Consider the following 18,751-nt stretch of genomic DNA (forward strand, 5'->3'; position numbering starts at 1 on the left):
TTAGCGGTGGCTGAACGTGGATAAAGCCCTAAGGCTATGTGGAAAACATGGATATAGTCATTGGCTGTATCCATGTTTTCCAGACAACCTTAGAGCTTTATCCACGTTCAGCAGCTCCCGCTAATCAAATACCGAACGTTCGGGTTCGGATGGACTCAAACCCAAACCCGGTTCGCTCATCTCTAATAGGCTTCAATTGGTGGTCTTGTTGTTCTCAAGGTTTTAGCGATCCCTACTGCATGCTGGGAATAGAGAGCCGGGCTGACACTCGCTCCAGGGACAGTAGCCCCAATCCGGATAAGAAGCAGAAGCAGAAAGCAGTGGTCAGGAATACCCTGCCCGAAGATCAGACACACAAGACCCAGGTCAAGATCCAGACCCTAAACCCTGTATGGGATGAAACCTTTATAATGTACGTATGTTTTATTATCCGCAATCAGGACACATTTATATTTTTGATTTCCCACATGGCTGCATTTTACTATGTACATACAATATTTCACAACTACAATTACCTATATTTATATGATATTGCACCAGCTGCTATAAAACATGGTGCCTGCATGTGCCCAGTCCTGACTCACAATCTCCATTCTAGTTCATGGGGTTGAGGCCAGGGCTCAAATCCATCTGATTTTGCTGGCATTGTGCTTGGTGATGTGAGGCTTGCATGCAGCTGCTCAGCCGTAGTCATGAAGCTGCCAACACAGTTTTTGTGCAGATTTTTATGCCAGATGAGGTTTAGTCTCTGCAATTATTAAAGGGTTACTCCGGCGAAAATCTTTTTCTTTCAAATCAGCTGGTTTCAGAATGTTATATAGATTTGTAATTTACTTCTATGTAAAAATCTCATGTCTTCTAGTACTTATCAGCTGCTGTATGTCCTGCAGGAAGTAGTGTCTTCTTTTCAGTCTGACACAGTGCTCTCTGCTGCCACCAGGAACTGTCCAGAGCAGAAGACGTTTTCTATGGGGATTTGCTACTGCTCTGGACAGTTCCTGACATGGATAGAGGTGGCAGCAGAGATCACTCTGTCAGACTGGAGAGAATACACCACTTCCTGCCGGACATACAGCAGCTGATAAGTACTGGAAGACTTGAGATTTTTAAATAGAAGTAAATTACAAATCTATATCACTTTCTGAAAGCAGTTGATTTGAAAGAAAAAGATTAAGCTAGAGTACCCCTTTAAGTCAGCAGAGCATTGATGACTTTTATGCATTATGCAGCTCAGCATACAGTCACCCACTCTATAACTTTACTTGTATAACTGTGGTTCCTAAACACTTCCAGAAATGATACTGATCACAGTTGATCATGGAATATCTAGTGGGGAAGAAATATCAGGAACTGCATTGACATCCTGTTATAGTATCACGCTCTTTGGAGTGACCTGTTCTCTCAACAATGTTTGTAAAGGCAGATTGCACTGGTAAGTGGTAAATTATATACATCCATTGCCAAGTGCCAAAGAGGCGTGGCCTAGGGAGCTCGTATCTGCTTGGTACACACCTCTTTAGGGAGAAGGCGGTGTATATGGACATGACAACGCTATTCTTTGCCTGTGTTTCAGGGTTGTGGAAGACATAGAAAATGCCCGCTTTCAGATGGATATGTGGTGAGTGCCGAGACCTCATCCTAAATTTTCTAGCTGTAATTGTTTCGGCCATAAAATGAAGACTTATTTCAACACTTATTTTTGGATGTATTTTGGAACATCTCCAAAAAGCTGCTTTATAAAGACCTGATTTTAGGGCTTTAGTGTTTGCTGGAATAAAGGAAAACGCATCCCCAAAAACCCTGCGTGTACATAGCCTCAAACTGCAAAATCTAAACTTTTTTTTTTTTTTTTAACCTGTTGGCGTATGTGAAAGGGATTCAGATGATGTGGAATCTGTCAGGTCAAAGCTCGGAGAATTGACAGACCTGCATGGATTAAAGAGGTGAGAGACATCGAACCACTGTCTACCATGTATATCAGAATACCAGCTAAGGCTGGGTTCACACTGCGTTTTTGCAATCCGTTTTTTGCATTAAAAAACTGATGCATTTGTGTGCATCCGTTTTGATCCGTTTTTCCATTGACTTCCATTGTAAAAAAAAAAAAACAGGATCAAAACTGATCCGTTTTTTTTTTTGACGGACACAAATACGTAGCTGACACTACTTTTGTGTCCGTCAAAAAAACCGGATCTGTTTTGATCTGTTTTTTTTTTTACAATGGAAGTCAATGGAAAAACGGATCAAAACGGATGCACACAAAAAAATGGATTGCAAAAACGTAGTGTGAACCCAGCCTAATAGGTATACAAATATATACCTGTGGTGTGCCCATAGCCTTCAATGGATAATACCACCACCATACTGGTACTAAAAAAAAAAAACAGCTATACACAAACCAGTAATCCCCCATACACTGACCCACAGACCCCCTACCCACAGTGCCCCAAATAATACCTCATAGTGACCTGCTAGATGCCAGCTCTGCACCAGAACCCATAGCCAAGCTTGTCAATCAGAACTCACCTGCAGAACTGGGAAGCCTTGCTAAGTTCTTTCAGACATATCCCATCTTTTCCACTGGCCATAAAGGCCTTTGTAGATGTTCATGGTTTTCTATATCTAACATACCCATAAATGTTTTTTTTTTTAGGATATTCAAAGATGCTCGAAAGGACAAAGGTCAAGATGACTTTCTAGGCAATGTCGTTCTAAGACTGCGGGTAAAAATCAATGAAATACACGTCTATTCTAACTTGTGAATCTACCTTATTGTATCGAAGCCATCAATAAAATATCTTTACAAAAAAAAAAAAAATAAGTCTATTGTAGGAATACAATAGGGGTACTTTGGAAAAAAAAATTCTTCAAATCAACTGGTGTCAGAAAGTTATATAGATTGGTAATTTACTTTGAAAAAAAAAATCTCAAGTCTTCCAGGACTTATCGGCTGCTGTATATCCTGCAGGAAGTGGTGTATTCTTTCCAGTCTGACACAGTGCTCTCTGCTGCCACCTCTGTCTGTGTCAGGAACTGTCCACAGAAATAAAGGTTTCCTATGGGGATTTGTTGCTGCTCTAGACAGTTCCTGACACGGACAGAGGTGGCAGCAGAGAACACTGTGTCACACTGAAAAGAAAACACCACTTCCTGCAGGACATACAGCAGCTGATAAGTACTGGGAGACTTGAGATTTTTAAATAGAAGTAAATTACAAATCTATAAAATTTTCTGAAACCAGTTGATTGGAAAGAAAAAGATTTATACTTGCATACCCCAGTAAATGCATATAAGTCTGATCTGATTGTCTTTTCTTAGGATCTGAAATGTAGGGAGGATCGCTGGTACCCCCTGGAACCTCGGACAGAGACCTATCCAGACAGAGGGCAGTGCCACCTGCAGTTCCTTCTTACACACAAAAAGGTTAGTGAGAACCCTATCTCCATGCATGAGAGGAAGCTTGTTAGTGGATATGATGCACCAAGTTTCAGCTTTGTGAATGGGACCTAGGGCCGGGACCAGTACACTGACATTTTACCTTCATCCCTAAATATGTTCAATTGTAGAGAGCAACTATGCTGAGCAAAAACCCCAGCTACATAGTCCACCGGCAGCTTCTGCAGCAGTTTGTCCGCCATGAGATCACCTGTCACCAGGTATGTAACACCTGATACTAAACCATTTCTTTTCTCCACTATGGTCAATAATTCCCAATGTATTGCATAGAGTTTCATTTATGGAAGAACCAGAGGAAGTGCTGTGACTTTTTGTAGCTCTACTATTAGGGGTACTCCAGCAAAATGTTTTATTTCTTTCACATCAACTGGTTTCAAAAATTTATACTGAATATATATCTATTTAAAAATCTCCAGTCTTTCAGTACTTATCAGCTGCTTTATGTCCTGCAGGAAGTGGTGAATTCTTTCCAGTCTGACACAGTGCTCTCTGCTGCCGCCTCTGTCCATGTCAGGAAGTGTCCAGAGCAGTAGCAAATCCCCATAGAAAACCCTCTCCTGCTCTGGACGGAGATGTCAGCAGAGAGCACTGTGTTAGACTGAAAAGAATCCACTTCCTGCAGGACATACAGCAGCTGATAAGTATGAGAACACTTGAGATTTTTTTTTTCTAGAAGTAAATTACAAAGCTGTATAACTTTCTGAAATCAGTTGATTTAAAAAAAAAAAAAGATTTTTGCCAGAGTATCCCTTTAATTCTCATTCTCACTACAGGCCACTGGAACCACATGGGATGGGGAGATCAGTCCTCACGGCATGACCATTTTATACCTACATGCAACCCAGAAGGATCTGTCTGAATTCCATCAAGGCCTTGCGTAAGTTGCTCTCTTCAGTAGTAAGGTCAAAGCAATGTCAAAGTTATCTTAAGGGGTAATCCAGCGCTACAAAAACATGGCCACCTTTCCCCCTACTGTTGTCTCCAGTTCAGGTGCAGTTTGCAATTAAGCTCCATTTACTTCAATGGAACTGAGTTTCAAAACCCCACCCAATCTGGAGACAACAGTAGGGGGAACGTGGCCATGTTTTTGTAGCGCTGGATAACCCCTTTAAGGGTATATTCACACGAACGGTATCTTCTGCCGCCCTTAACCCCTTCTGCTCCCGCGCTGTAAGCATACATTACCTCTCCTCGCTGCACGGGCCCGGCGTCCTGCTCTCCCGTCCGGCCAATCAGTGGCTGCGGCTGGGCAACACACTGATTAGCCGGGCGGAAGAGCAGGACGCCGGACCCGTGCAGCGAGGACAGGTAATGTATGCTTACAGCGGGGGAGCTGGGCGGGAGCAGAAGGGGTTAAGGGGTTAAGGGGTTAAGGGCGGCAGAAAGTGGCCATGTTACATACTGAACGACCGCAGCGAGTATATAGTTTGTGGGAACTGCCAGGACCTGCCGGTCTCGCAGCGAGAATCTCGCTGCAAGACCGTTCGTGTGAATATACCCTAAGGGGGTTATCCAGTGCTACAAAAACATGGCCACTTTTCCCCCTCTCTTGTCTCCAGTTCATGTGCGGTTTGCAATTAAAGGGGTTATCCAGCACTACAAAAACATGGCCACTTTCCCTCTACTGTTGTCTACAGTTTGGGTGGGGTTTTGAAACTCAGTTCCATTGAAGTAAATAGAGCTTAATTGCAAACCGCACCTGAACTGGAGACAACAGTAGGGGGAAAAGTGGCCATGTTTTTGTAGCGCTGGATAACACCTTTAAGCTCCATTCACTTCAATGGAACTGAGCAGCAAAACCCCGCCCAAGCAGGAGACAAGAGCAGAGCTGTCTCTGGAAGAAAGTGCCTATGTTTTTGTAGCTCCATTTACTTAAATTGAACTGAGATTTAAACCCCACCCAATCTGGAGACAACAGTAGGGGGAAAGTGGCCATGTTTTTGTAGCGCTGGATAACCCCTTTAACTGCAAATCACACCTGAACTGGAGACAAGAGTCGTGTTGCCTCTGAAAGAAAGTGGCCATGTTTTTGTAGCACTGGATAACCCCTTTAATTGCAAACCGCACATGAACTGGAGACAAGAGAGGGGGAAAAGTGGCCATGTTTTTGTAGCACTGGATATCCCTTTTAAAGAGTATCTGTACCTGATATGTCTGAATCTTTATTTTCCTTCGGTGGTGAGGAGACACGTCCAAAAACAGCAGAACTCACCACATACTACTTCAGGTACCCTCTTTTGTCATACATTGACTATCATGAATCTCTTTATGTCATTTCAGGCAGTGGCTGGCCTATAGTAAGCTATATCAGACTCTGGAGTTCAGCAGTGGCTGCCTGCTGCATCATATAACAAGTATTGAGTACTTGTGGGTGCAAGGACGGCTGCAGGATGAGCAGGTACTCACTAACATCACCCACAATGCCTGTGCAGTCCCCTATTACCACTGCTGGGTGGGCTAGTATGGTGCTTCAGGGTACAAGCTACACTCTAAATACTATATACCCCTTGTGCTAGTTTGTGTGGGACTACAGATCCCAGATTGCCCTGGGTAGAACACTTGCCACCTCACTGTGGCATATATAATAAGCTTCTCTAAAGCTTATTTGCAGATTCTCCATGTCTATCTCCTCCACTAAGTAACAAGATGACCACTACCTCACCTGTGGTCCACACCACATACTCAGTGAACTTCCTGCTGCCAGCTCTTTTATATCTCCACCTGACTTATGGCAGCTCCATCAACTAATAGTCAATATTACCCTATAGACTATAGGCAGGGGATTATAAACCAACGGCAACGTGAGGAAACCACAAGAAAAAAGTCATTTAAGTAACAGTGACAAGAGTAAGGTCTGTTGAGGCCTAACCTCCTGTACCTCACACTACAACCAGGGCTTTATAAGGTGAAGTAACAAGTGGAAAAAAACGGATCCGTTAAACATATGACAAAAACGGACAGACCGCCATGGCTGTTTCTTCTGTCTGGTTGCATGTATACAGTATAGGTGCCATCATGTTTCCCCAGATAGATTCACTCCCATCTTTATTCCTTTTTTCACCTGCAGAAAAATGAGTTGTCGGAATCATTTGACTCTTTACTGCAATATGGCGTGTCCCTTCTACAGAGGTATCGCATTGTCTTCCCACTGACAGAATCTCGCTCCACAGAACGTATGCAGGGCCTGCTCAGGTCAGTGACTGAACTTAAAGGGTAAATCCGGCTGGGGGGCTTTTTCGGCTATGACCGAGGAGGAGGTGGATGATGGCAACGACGTCCCCTTACCTCCTCGGTTCCAGTGCCGGGTCCGCGTCGCATCCGTCTGCGCTGCCCAGCCACTTCCTGGTCTCATCAGGGCTTTGAGACGTGACGTTTCAAGTCCGCTCAGCCAGTCAGTGAGAGAGGCGGGATCCTCTGGTGAGACTAACAATTCCCTCTATACTTGTTGTTATCTATTCAGTTTCCTTCCCCCAATTCTGAGTTGCTGCTTTCTGCTGAAAACACAAAAATCTGAGCTTTTCTTTCCGTCTCCCCTCCCCTCCCTTCAGAGTAGGCTATTGTAAACAAGTCTCTGGCAGGCTTTATCTGCAACATTGTAGCTTCTTTGTAATGCTGGGAGGGTTAATCTGAGGTCAAGTTGCTGATGAACTCATAATTAATCCTCCAGGCTTTACAAAATTGCTACAAAGTTTAACATAGGGACTTCTCAAAAGGGAGGAGGGGGAGACGGGGAGAAAAGCTCGCATACAGTTTTTTGTGTCTTCAGCAGAAAGCAGCAGCTGAGAACTGGGGGAAGGAGACTGAACAGATAATAACATGTATGGAAGAAATTGTTAGTCTCACCATAGGCAGCACCATAGGAAAACTTATGTTTGAGTGGAATACCTCTTTAAGATTAAATTCATATTGGAAAAACAAACTTACTACTTTTGAGCACTAACTTGTATAAAGCTCAGCTAGACTGGCAGATTGTGAGCATCCCCCGTTTCTTGTTAGTAATACCCTAAAGTACTTTATAGGTGAGGAGATGTAAGTATACAAAGCCTAACATCAGAAGGAGTCATGTACTTGTGTGCTATATGAGGTACAGTATATAGGACATCTTTCTATCATACTTGTTCATATCTGGTTGTGTTCAGACTGTTACATACTGTATTGTATACTAACCACCTGTATTCTTCCCAATAGAGTTCTGATACAGATGTGTAAGACCAAGGCATTCCGAGAGCTGTGCTCCTCTACTCCCAACTTACAAGACAAGGTGACCGAGGCCATCAAGGTAAAAACCTTCTACCGGTGTCACCTCTGTAATGCTGTACAGATGGCATCCTAGCAGTCTCCTCTTTACCATCACACACAGAACAGGAAATCTCAGTTTAGTTTTAGACCTAATGGTAAGAATGGAAACTGCAAGATCTCAGGATTATTTTATAATATAGATAGTAACATGGAAAATGACGACACTAGGATAAAGTGTTTAAATGGAATATTCCACTATAACTTTTCACTGCCCATGGTGAGACTAACAATTCCTTCTATACTTATCTAGTCAGTCTCCTTCCCCAGTTCTGAGCTGCTGCTTTCTGCTGAAGATGCAAAAAACCTGTGTCTGAGCGTTTCTCTCTGTCTCCCCCTCCTCCCTCCTACCTTCTGGAATTGGCTGATGTAAACAAGTCCCTGGCAGGCTTTATCTGCAACTTTGCAGCTTCTTTGTAATGCTGGGAGGGTTAATCTGAGGTCAAGTTGCTGATGACCTCACTGTGTGTTATCCGACCCGACATTACAAAGTTCCAGATAGGGGCTTGTTTACATCAGCTGTCACAATTTTTTTGTGTCTTTAGCAGAAAGCAGAAGCTCAGAACTGGGAGAAGGAGACTGAATAGATAATAAGAAGTATGGAAGGAATTGATAGTCTCACCATGGGCAGCAGCATATGAAAACCTATGTTTGAGCGGACTACCTCTTTAACACTTGTTATTGTCATTTGCTTAATACAGACTGGAACCCGAGAGTGGTTTGATCTGAAGAGACAGCATCTACAACCAATGATACAGGTACCATAGTTGTATTTTAAAGGGGTTTCTGGGACTTTGATATTAATGGCCTGTCCTTAGATAAAAATATCATATTATTAGAGGTATTGATAGTACATACACCGATCAGCTGTCATAACCAACTATTGTCAGTCGTGGATCCTGTGTAATTTTGGGAGTTTTTTTTGTTTTGTTTTGTTTTTTAACATTGTGACAAGAAAAATTACCAGAAAAAAACAGGAGTGGATTAAAAACACAGAAAGGCTCTGTTCACACAATGTTGAAATTGAGTGGATGGCCGCCATTTAATGGCAAATATTTGCTGTTATTTTAAAACAACGGCTGTTATATTGAAATAATGGCCGTTATTTACCGTTATATGGCGGCCATCCACTCAATTTCAACATTGTGTGAACAGAGCCTTTCTGTGTTTTTAATCCACTCCTGGTTTTGGTTGCAATATGGGGACCACATTACTGACTGAAATATACGTAGTGTGAACCCAGCCTGCAACAGTAGAAACTGATTGTATTAAAGTACAGTCGTCCCTCAACATACAATATGAATTGGTTCCAGGACGACCATTGTATGTTGAGACCAAAACTCTATGGAAAACTGGTGATTTGTTCTAAATCCTCCAAAATGAGAAAATATGAAAATTTTTAAGGAAAATAAGCAGCTAAATCATTACATACAGCAGTCAGAAAGAGCTACAAGAGACTCTAAATTTCTTTCTATGTAGAAGACTGGAGCATTTTCCTGTACAGGTCACACTGGGTCCCAGAAATATAAAATGAAGCCGCCCTCACCTGGTGCCCAAAGGTACAACTCATCCTGGCATAGGTAAAGAGCAGCACAGGACATGTAGTATCACACTGTACTGTAGAGAGGAGATACTAGACACACAGCAGTACAGGACATGTAGTATTACACTGTACTGTATAGAGGAGATACCAGTCACACAACAGTACAGGACATGTAGTATCACACTGTACTGTAGAGAGGAGATACCAGACACAGACAGCAGTACAGGACATGTAGTATCACACTATACTGTAGAGAGGAGATACTAGACAAACAGCAGTACAGGACATGTAGTATCACATTGTACTGTAGAGAGGAGATACTAGACACACACAGCAGTACAGGACATGTAGTATCACACTATACTGTAGAGAGGAGATACTGGACACACAGCAGTACAGGACATGTAGTATCACATTGTACTGTAGGGAGGAGATACTAGACACACACAGCAGTACAGGGCATGTAGTATCACACTGTACTGTAGGGAGGAGATACTAGACACACACAGCAGTACAGGACATGTAGTATCACACTGTACTGTAGAGAGGAGATACCAGACATACACAGCAATACAGGACATGTAGTATCACACTGTACTGTAGAGAAAAGATACTAGACACACAGCAGTACAGGACATGTAGTATCACACTATACTGTAGAGAGGAGATACTGGACACACACAGCAGTACAGGGCATGTAGTATCACATTGTACTGTAGGGAGGAGATACTAGACACACACAGCAGTACAGGACATGTAGTATCACACTGTACTGTAGAGAGGAGATACCAGACATACACAGCAGTACAGGACATGTAGTATCACACTATACTGTAGGGAGGAGATACTAGACACACACAGCAGCACAGGACATGTAGTATCACACTGTACTGTAGAGAAAAGATACTAGACACACAGCAGTACAGGACATGTAGTATCACACTGTACTGTAGAGAGGAGACACCAGACAGCCAACCAGTGCTTGCACTTCACTAATACTGGGATTTTACCAGTAAAATGGCCACTTTTATTGTTTGATCAGTTTACATGTTCAGCAGATCCGCAGGTCTGTAGCATTGTATGTCAAGTTACGACAGTGCAAAAAGGAATATTGTATGTTGTAAATATTGTATCTTGAGGCCATTGTAAGTTGATGGATCACTGTATAGACAAGTATAGATAGTGGGGTGGTGGTGGTCTGTCTACTCCATTCTGGTGAACTGTTCTTGTGTTCTTGAGATCACTGGGGGGGGGGGGCTCAGCGTTTGGACCCCTTACAAACCCCTTTTTACACATAATAAATTAGGGGCAGTAAAAAATACCATGTTCTAAGATATTTCTAACTACCTGATGTGTTATCATAAGCTTCCCATGGATAATACTGGCATATATTGGGGAAATGCTATTTTAGTAATGACCTAAATTTAAATTTTAACCTTATCTCTCGTACTTTACATTTTCCCAGTCCGCCCTCCCGTCTTCTTTCCCAAAGTCTCACTGTATTTATACCTCCATTAGGGCTATGAGGAAAACATGAAGTCTTTGATAAGCCTAGTGGCCGATGTCACTCTGGACCTGAAGAGTTGTCAAAAGACGTTGAACAAGTGTTTTATCAAGTAAGGGAAGGAAAGTAAGAAAGTACAAGTTGTACTCCCCATTTCATATGTTAAAATAAAAAAAAATTAAAGGGGTACTCCGGCAAACTTATTTTTTTTCTCTCAAATCTACTGGTTTCCGAAAATTATATAAATCTGTAATTTACTTCTATTAAAAATCTGAAGTCTTCCAGTACTTATCAGCTGCTGTATGCCCTGCAGGAAGTGGTGGATTCTTTCCAGAATGACAGGTGCTCTCTGCTGCCACCTCTGTCCCATGACAGGAACTGTCCAGATCAGTAGCAAATCCCCACAGAAAACCTTTACTGATCTACACAATTCCTGACATGGACAGAGGTGGCAGCAGACACCACTGTGTCAGACTTAAAAGAAAACACCACTTCCTGCAGGACATATAGCAGATAATAGGTTCTGGAAGACTTGAGATTTGTTTTATAGAAGTTAATTACAAATCTATATAACTTTCTGACACCAGTTGATTCGAAAGAAAAAAAAATCGCTTGAGTATACCCTTTAAGCCATTGCCTTAGAAAGTACATTGCATTACTCTTATTCTGATTCTTCATGTTATATCTCCCAGCTTTCCTTTTTGTGCCTGCATGGAGTTTGCTGTGGTGATATCTTTACATTATGTTCTCTATATAGTAAATCGATGTATAAAGAGCTAAGGTCCGCATGAGGCCTAAGGAAAAGACTCTGTATTGATCACCGAGATTGGAGCCTGTTTACTGAGACCTGACAAGACTCGTTCAATCGCTCCATTTCTGGCAATCAGCCGCACAATATAATGCTGGTTTACATCAATGCCCCGATTAACATCAGTACCGTCTGTTTTTCTCCGGCTTACTGTATGTTACTCTCTTTCAGCACTATTAAGGTGGACGTTTTTAGCCTGACCTTCCTGGAACTGGAGGATCTGGTATGTATCTTAGCATTGTCAGCCACTCTCTGCTTTATATTCCAGCCTCTTCCATTATAGTATGTTCCCTAATGTAACTAGAATACATATATATATTTTTTTTTATTTCTCTATCAGGTCTCTGAGCAGCTGGACGGTCAGCTTCCACCCTCTAACCACAGCTCTCGCCATCAGCTTTCCGAACTATTGTACCAACTCTATCTCACTCTACGTGACCTTCATAGACTTCGAGACTACCTTCCAACAAGGTGACCATGCAGTGTTACCCAATGCTATCATGCTTATATGCGATAATATCTGCATTTATTATACAGTAGGGATGTTATTAACCAGACCCTTATTTTAAAAACTCCTTATCTGGGGCAGAGAAACCTATTTAGGCCTCAGGGCTCAATGCAACCGTTCCCCGGCCTTCACCCATATCCATACCAGGGCTCCCAGACCATCATGTCCCCTTTTGAGGCCTAGGCCCCTTCTGGTACCAAGGTATATTGGCTACCGTAGCATTTCCTGATGCTATGCCACTGCCCTGTGCTATGCCAAGTGATTTGTCTTTGGATCAGAAGATAACCCATTGTCTAACGTTGAATTTTTTGAATGTTTTTGAGTTCCCAAATCTTATATTGGATATGTTCTCCTCACAGGGATGGCTTTCTCCCACTTTCCGATTTCCATCGCAAGTTTGCCGACTGTTTACCTAGTTGGCTGCAGAAGGCGTATTCAACTGCTCTCGAGCGGGTCCAAAGAGCTGTGCGAATAGATCTGGTGAGGGGCCTCAGGAATTGGAGAACACTAGATTTATTAGATCGCAAACACAATGATATCATGTTAGTCCATTTCCCAAAATTCAGAAATATCAGACATGAGTAACATTACTAACCTTTATGTTTTTGGGAAAAATTGATGACATAGAAACACCCTTTAAAATGAATGTACCACCAGGTACATCTCTATGGGCTTTTTACTTTAACAGACCAGCGCGGGGATGCCAGTGTCGCGGTCCTTTTTTGAACTGCTGCCCAGTTCCTGCGCCCGGCACAGGTCTATTCCCGAGCACCGGCCAGGCGTGTGATGAAACCCCCTCTATGACGCAGCTCCATTAGGATCAATTGAGCTGCATCACAGAGATGAGATCCAGGCCAGTGGGCCTGCCCCCAGTGCTTTCTGCCAGGTCGGTGTTGGGAAATAGATCGGTGCCATGCGCGGGAACCAGGGGCGGTGGTTAAAAAAAGTACCGTGCCACCATCATCCCCGCGCTGGCACTGGTCTGTTAATGTAACAAGCCCATAGCGATGTACACCTGGTGGTACATTCACTTTAAGCTGACCATACATGCCAATGTATTTGGGATCAGCTGTTGATCTAATGTGTATGGTGATCTCCTGAGGGAAAACAACATCATGCCCGATCCTTTGTTCCTTTGGGAGATAATCCACTGCTGTTATACAAAAACTGATCAGCACCAACACAGTAGACAAATAAACAGCTGACAGATATAGGTTTTAAGCAACTACTCTCTGTAGTCTATCTCTCCATTAGTCACATAGTATAGAAGTCAGGGTGCCTGATCAGCCTGGTAACTGTGGTTCTCCCTTCAGCTGGTTCCTCTGTCAGAGTTACAGAAACACAGCGCCTCCACCGTGGATCTGTCCACATGCTACACTCAGATTGGTCGCACATGGCAGCAGCTGGCCTGGCCTGACCCCGAGGAGGCGTTCATGATTATGGTAAAGTTTACTGAGGTGAGGAGTGTGAATGCAATGGAAGAATAAGAGTTATTTTCTATTGAGAATCTTATAAAATGTTCTGAAATGATAGTGTCTTGTATATGGTATATCTCGCCTTAGTAATACATCCCTATAACCTCCACAGGATATGTGCCGTATCGCTGTTATGTACTGCACAATGATTAAGCATAGAGCGGAGGAGTTATCCGATACCTGGGACGCCGGGCAGGCCGCAAACAAGGTAAGAAAGTAAAAAATGTACTCATGATACAAATAAAGTGTGACGTCCATCATAGTATATCGCCATATGTTTTTGGTTTTACTTCTGCACCATATATTACACAGTATGTCACCATTTTCCTAACTCGCAGAATGTGTACTTCCTATACAAATGTAGACATGTTATGCTATTCTGACCTATAGTTATTGATCCATATCAATTTGAAAGGCCATCATGCCAATAGTGACTATATAAAGCTTTAGTGTGGCCCCATTTGGGATTTGCCGTTCAGTTCAGGGCACTTGGTTTATAGAATTGATATCTGGAGTTTGAAAAGGTACAAAGAAGAGCTCTTATACAATGTGTCCTGTATACCGGATAATGCCTTGCATTCATATTGGCTACTGTTCAGCATTGCTATTATAGACTAGTATAGCTTAACAGTTTCATTTTTGTTCCTCATGCTGCGCCCACCATCTGGCATCACTTTTAAATACGTCTTTTTTTCTGAACTTTGCCTGTTGTGAATTTGCATTGCAAAAACTTGACATCATTTTTTTATTTTATTGTAGTTTTATTGCTTGTATGTTTACATATTAGGAAGTTTTTATTTCGTTATTGCACTGACTTTTACCTTTTTTTTTTCCAACTCTATAGCCCATGATTATCCAGGATTAGAAAAAAACACAGCTACTTTCTGGCAAAAACAGGATAACCCCTTTAGGTCCATTATGATTCTATGCACAATATGTGTTTAGAGGATTTTTCTCTTGATATATGTGGATAGAATGTGCTTTAAAGAGCTTAAAGAGACTGTCAGTAGGTTTATGCTGTCCTATCTCAGGGTAGCATAAACTAGTGATGGAGAAGCTGAACAGAATGAGGTATCACTAACATTGTTCTGTGCAGCTGACCCAGAGATCTCCTCCTGAATAACATGGACAATAAGTAGTCCTCTCCATTATGTGCGCGAGCCCAGTAGTCCTGGATATTCATGAAAAGCAGAAAACTCCGCCCACCAGCTGCTGATTGGCAGTTATCTATCCATGCTGTGTATAGGCTGCCAACTGTCATTCAGTAGCTGGAGGGCAGGGGGAGGGGTGTGACAAGAATCCTATTCTCCTGCATATTGGGAGAACGGTTGAACAGAATGAAGTAATACACCGATCTGTTAAGCATTTCTGTCACTATTTTATGCTTAAAACCTAGTGACAGATTCCCTTCAAACCCCAGTTGTACTAGCCATTAATAAATATGGAGATATCAGTATATTTCTTTACATTTCCCCATTCCTTCTCATACTCATTTCTTTCTCTCCCCTTCCAGCTTTGTTTAGTGGTGAATAATATTGAGCAGCTGCGGCTGGTGGTGCGCTCTCTGCCTGAAAAACTGAATTGGGCATCGCTGGAGGAACAAACACGTGAGGTCATAAGCTCAGGACAGTTTGAGCACACGCTCTATGACCAGCTGAAGGGTGCTGTAGCGTGCCTGGACCGCGAGATACGAGGTGTGGTGCAGGCTCTTGCTCAAAAAGTAAGTTCCACTTATAGAGACCCAATTATTCTTCAGTCTTTCGTTATCCTAAATTTTCTTTGTTTACATCATTACAGCTGGACTCTGGCATTGCCAAACATCTCCACTCCATAGCTAATGCTAGTGATTCCCAGGATCCCAATGATGTGAGTCCCATATTTGCTATTGATGTTGATACAGTATATGTGGGGTGCTTATTTTTTGGGAGTCATGTTCACTGGGACAGAGAGACATTAGATATAGGCTGTGCCACTATGTTCAGAATGGCTAAGTGTTCTCTAAGAAAAAGGGATGGGTAAGCCTCAGTGAGAGAGGTCTTGCTGCAGCTTATCTCTCCTAAAACAAAGGGGATTTTCCATCATGCCCCACCCGCCCTATCTCCATCGACAACCCTGTTGCTGGATGGTTGGGAGAGCCCCATACATACTGATGTTCACAGACTAAAGTCTATGGGGACCTTTTTGTATCTACCTCTCTCTCTCTCTCTCTCTCTCTCACAATCTCCTTTTTAAAAAAAAAATTATTCCTGAGGAATAAAAAAAGAGTCCAGCCCACCATAACCCAGTGAGATCAGTTGGTCTTGCTATCACGGCATTGAGCATCTGCGAAGCACATGTACCACATGGTCTTCATGACCGTCATACTTTCACCAAGTTTATTAGGGTAAAAGTGTGAGGATGTCCTAAAGTGTCTGTGGCCCCCACAGAGCTGCCGGCCGGCCAGTCCAGGTAACCGGGATTCTCCCACACTGGGGACCCGTAGGTAGGTGTGCAATGGAGGGTAGAGGTTCAGATCAATCTCTGTTGCTGGCCGGAGGGATCTTGTATGGTGTGTCCTCAGCTATGGGCACCGCCATCTTACTGTAGCCATTACATACACGATCCTCCAGGGAGCTGTTAGAGCAAAGAAAAGCCGGGACACCACAATTCAGCAGTAACCCAGCTTTATTACAGGTATGGGGCTTCCGCCTTTGTAATTTGGGACATTATTCCGGTTTTCTTCTACCCTCCATTGCATATATTGCCCAGTGAACTCAATGAGAAAACCATTTTACTGTGAGTACTGATAATATCCTATTTTATTTAGTTCAGTGTTAACATGTGTTTTCCATAATACAGAGCATTGTACCAATGATGAAATTCTTGGAATCTGAGCTACAATACATGAACCAGAACCTTGTGCAGGAAAACTTTAACTGGTGAGTGACCCCATCAATTACATTAATGAAATCTGTCCAAATCCTTTAAAATTTTACTGTCGTTTAAAATATTTTTGCAGAAATCAATAGTACAGGTGATTTGAAGAAACTTTGTAATTGGGTTTATTAGGCGAAAAATGCATTTTTATCATGAAAAAGCAGTTTGAAGCTCTCCCCCCTGTCTTTATGGTTCTCTTATGGAGAGGGGAGGGGTTGAGCGAGATGAGGCACCAAAACAGGACAACAAAGAGTTAATTTACAGTTACATAACCAGGCTATCTCCTCTGACAGTCAGCACTGACCTCGCTGGCCTCTGAATACTGGCTTTCACACAGGTCCTGCTGTGTAATCCTTTGTTCTCTGCTGGCGACTAATCTCCATCCTCCCCTCTCCATAGAACAGACAGGACTTGACTGACGTAAAAGAGTCGAGATTACCTGATAATGAGCAGTGAATTAGAGAGAGAGAGAGAGAGAGAGAGAGAGGAGGGGGAGGGACCTGGGGAAAGTCTTTTTGAATGCAGATAATGGCATATTTGCCTAATAAACCCAATTACAAAAAATTAAAAAAAGACGACAGTGACACTTGTATTCTCATAGTGCTGTTTTGCCACATTTGTATTGGCCCCAAATCTAATACCGCTAATCTCTACAATTTTAATGTAAAGCACCTAGCGTTGTTAATATAATCCATGCACCTCCTTCTAGGTGTTTTTTTTATAATAATAAATGTGTTTTTTTTTCAATTTTTCAAAATTACGTCAGTGAATGTTGTAGCTTAGTATTGCTCATGTGACATCTTTTGTCATTTCATTCTTAGTCTCCTGTCTTTGCTTTGGTCTCACATACTCACAGTCATCTCCAACCTGTCCAGCCACATCTCCCCCTCTGTCCGGTACTACCAGAGGCTCCATGCAGCCCTTAAGGTAATAGTTCATTTATGGAACATGTATAACGCCACAACATGTGGGGTAAACGTGGTGATTGAGTGGGGTCAGTTCACACTTGTAGTTTCTGTTGTCCAACAGCAGGAAAGTCATGGTTAAAGGAGAACTCAAGCCGGGGTTCCTTTTTTTCAGCAATGCGCAGAGAGCGGATGGTGAAAACAATAACATCCACTTACCTCCTGCCGCTAACTTTCCACCACTCTGGTCCCCTGGTGTGCGGGCTTTCCTGGTCCGAGACAGGACTTGAGATGTGATATGGCAGGCCCGCTCAGCCATTGTGCAGAGGAGGCAAGTCACTGCTACAGCGCTGGAGCCAGGGAGGTTATTGTTTTCACCCACTCCATACCCAGGCATTGCCGAAAAAAGGCTTGGTTGGAGTACCCCTTTAAGGCTAGGTTTACATCACTATTTTTCAATCCATCTCACTGCATCCGTTTTGCAAAACGTACAGAAAAACATGGTGAACCATATTTTTGTGTACGTTTCAAAATTTTGATCCGTTTTGATCCGTTTTTTTTTTTTTATAATGCAAGTAAATGGAAAAAGGATGGCATACAACAGCATCCGTTTTTACCATCCATTTTTGCATCCGTTTTTCTTTTATAGAGCGGATACATTAAACGGATAGCAAAATCGTGATGTGAACCTAGCCTAAGTCATGGTTTTCCCCCAGTATCCCTGAAAAGTCACTGCAAACTTGTCAAGGGTGAGAGGTTTCATTAATTGAATCTGTCAGCTGCAATTCACGTTCCTAACTGCTGACACTGTTAGCTATTAGGTCAAGGAGACACAGGGTACCTTTTATATAGCTGTCTGTGCTTCCCGAACGTAGGAAACGTTTCTTTTTTTCTATAGTACAAGGCGTTAAAGCGACTCTGTAACCACAATCTGACCCCCCAAACCACTTGTACCATCGGATAGCTGCTTTTAATCCAAGACCTGTCCCGGGGTCCGTTCGGCAGGTGATGCAGTTATTGTCCTAAAAAAAAACTTTTAAAATTACAGCCCTGAGCCCAACGGCCGTGGCCTACAATATCTGTGCCCTAACTTTGCACTACCCCTCCGTCCCTCCTCCCCACCATCTTCATCATTAGGAATGCCACTGGAACATTTTCTCCTGTCTGAACATTGCACAGGTGCCTTAACAATCCAGCCCATGTGCCGTGCTGACACAGGTGAGGAATAGGAGACAATCTGCCAGTGGAATTCCTAATGATGAGGAGGGTGGGGAGGAGGGACAGAGAGGTTGTGCCAGCCTAGTGCATACACAATCTAAGCTCCGGCCATTGGGCACGGG

The 18,751-nt window shown here is 42.8% G+C and overlaps 1 protein-coding gene across 2 annotated transcripts in view; it reads left to right on the top strand.

The window, feature by feature from the left end:
* The window catches only part of UNC13D (unc-13 homolog D), a 49,793-nt gene that overhangs the window by 22,040 nt on the left and 9,002 nt on the right, over positions 1–18,751 (top strand). For both annotated transcript variants that reach the window (XM_069953380.1, XM_069953379.1), the window contains 21 exons: positions 220–412; positions 1,574–1,618; positions 1,875–1,943; positions 2,654–2,723; positions 3,319–3,423; positions 3,567–3,656; positions 4,230–4,333; positions 5,737–5,854; positions 6,524–6,648; positions 7,645–7,735; positions 8,454–8,510; positions 10,814–10,911; positions 11,779–11,830; positions 11,948–12,078; positions 12,475–12,595; positions 13,429–13,572; positions 13,703–13,798; positions 15,104–15,310; positions 15,388–15,456; positions 16,429–16,508; positions 17,328–17,433. In XM_069953380.1, the coding sequence (XP_069809481.1) occupies positions 220–412; positions 1,574–1,618; positions 1,875–1,943; positions 2,654–2,723; positions 3,319–3,423; positions 3,567–3,656; positions 4,230–4,333; positions 5,737–5,854; positions 6,524–6,648; positions 7,645–7,735; positions 8,454–8,510; positions 10,814–10,911; positions 11,779–11,830; positions 11,948–12,078; positions 12,475–12,595; positions 13,429–13,572; positions 13,703–13,798; positions 15,104–15,310; positions 15,388–15,456; positions 16,429–16,508; positions 17,328–17,433 (2,171 nt within the window). The remainder of the gene's footprint in view (positions 1–219; positions 413–1,573; positions 1,619–1,874; positions 1,944–2,653; positions 2,724–3,318; positions 3,424–3,566; positions 3,657–4,229; positions 4,334–5,736; positions 5,855–6,523; positions 6,649–7,644; positions 7,736–8,453; positions 8,511–10,813; positions 10,912–11,778; positions 11,831–11,947; positions 12,079–12,474; positions 12,596–13,428; positions 13,573–13,702; positions 13,799–15,103; positions 15,311–15,387; positions 15,457–16,428; positions 16,509–17,327; positions 17,434–18,751) is intronic.

Source organism: Dendropsophus ebraccatus, chromosome 14 (genome assembly GCF_027789765.1).
Source record: "Dendropsophus ebraccatus isolate aDenEbr1 chromosome 14, aDenEbr1.pat, whole genome shotgun sequence".
NCBI lineage: Eukaryota > Metazoa > Chordata > Amphibia > Anura > Hylidae > Dendropsophus > Dendropsophus ebraccatus.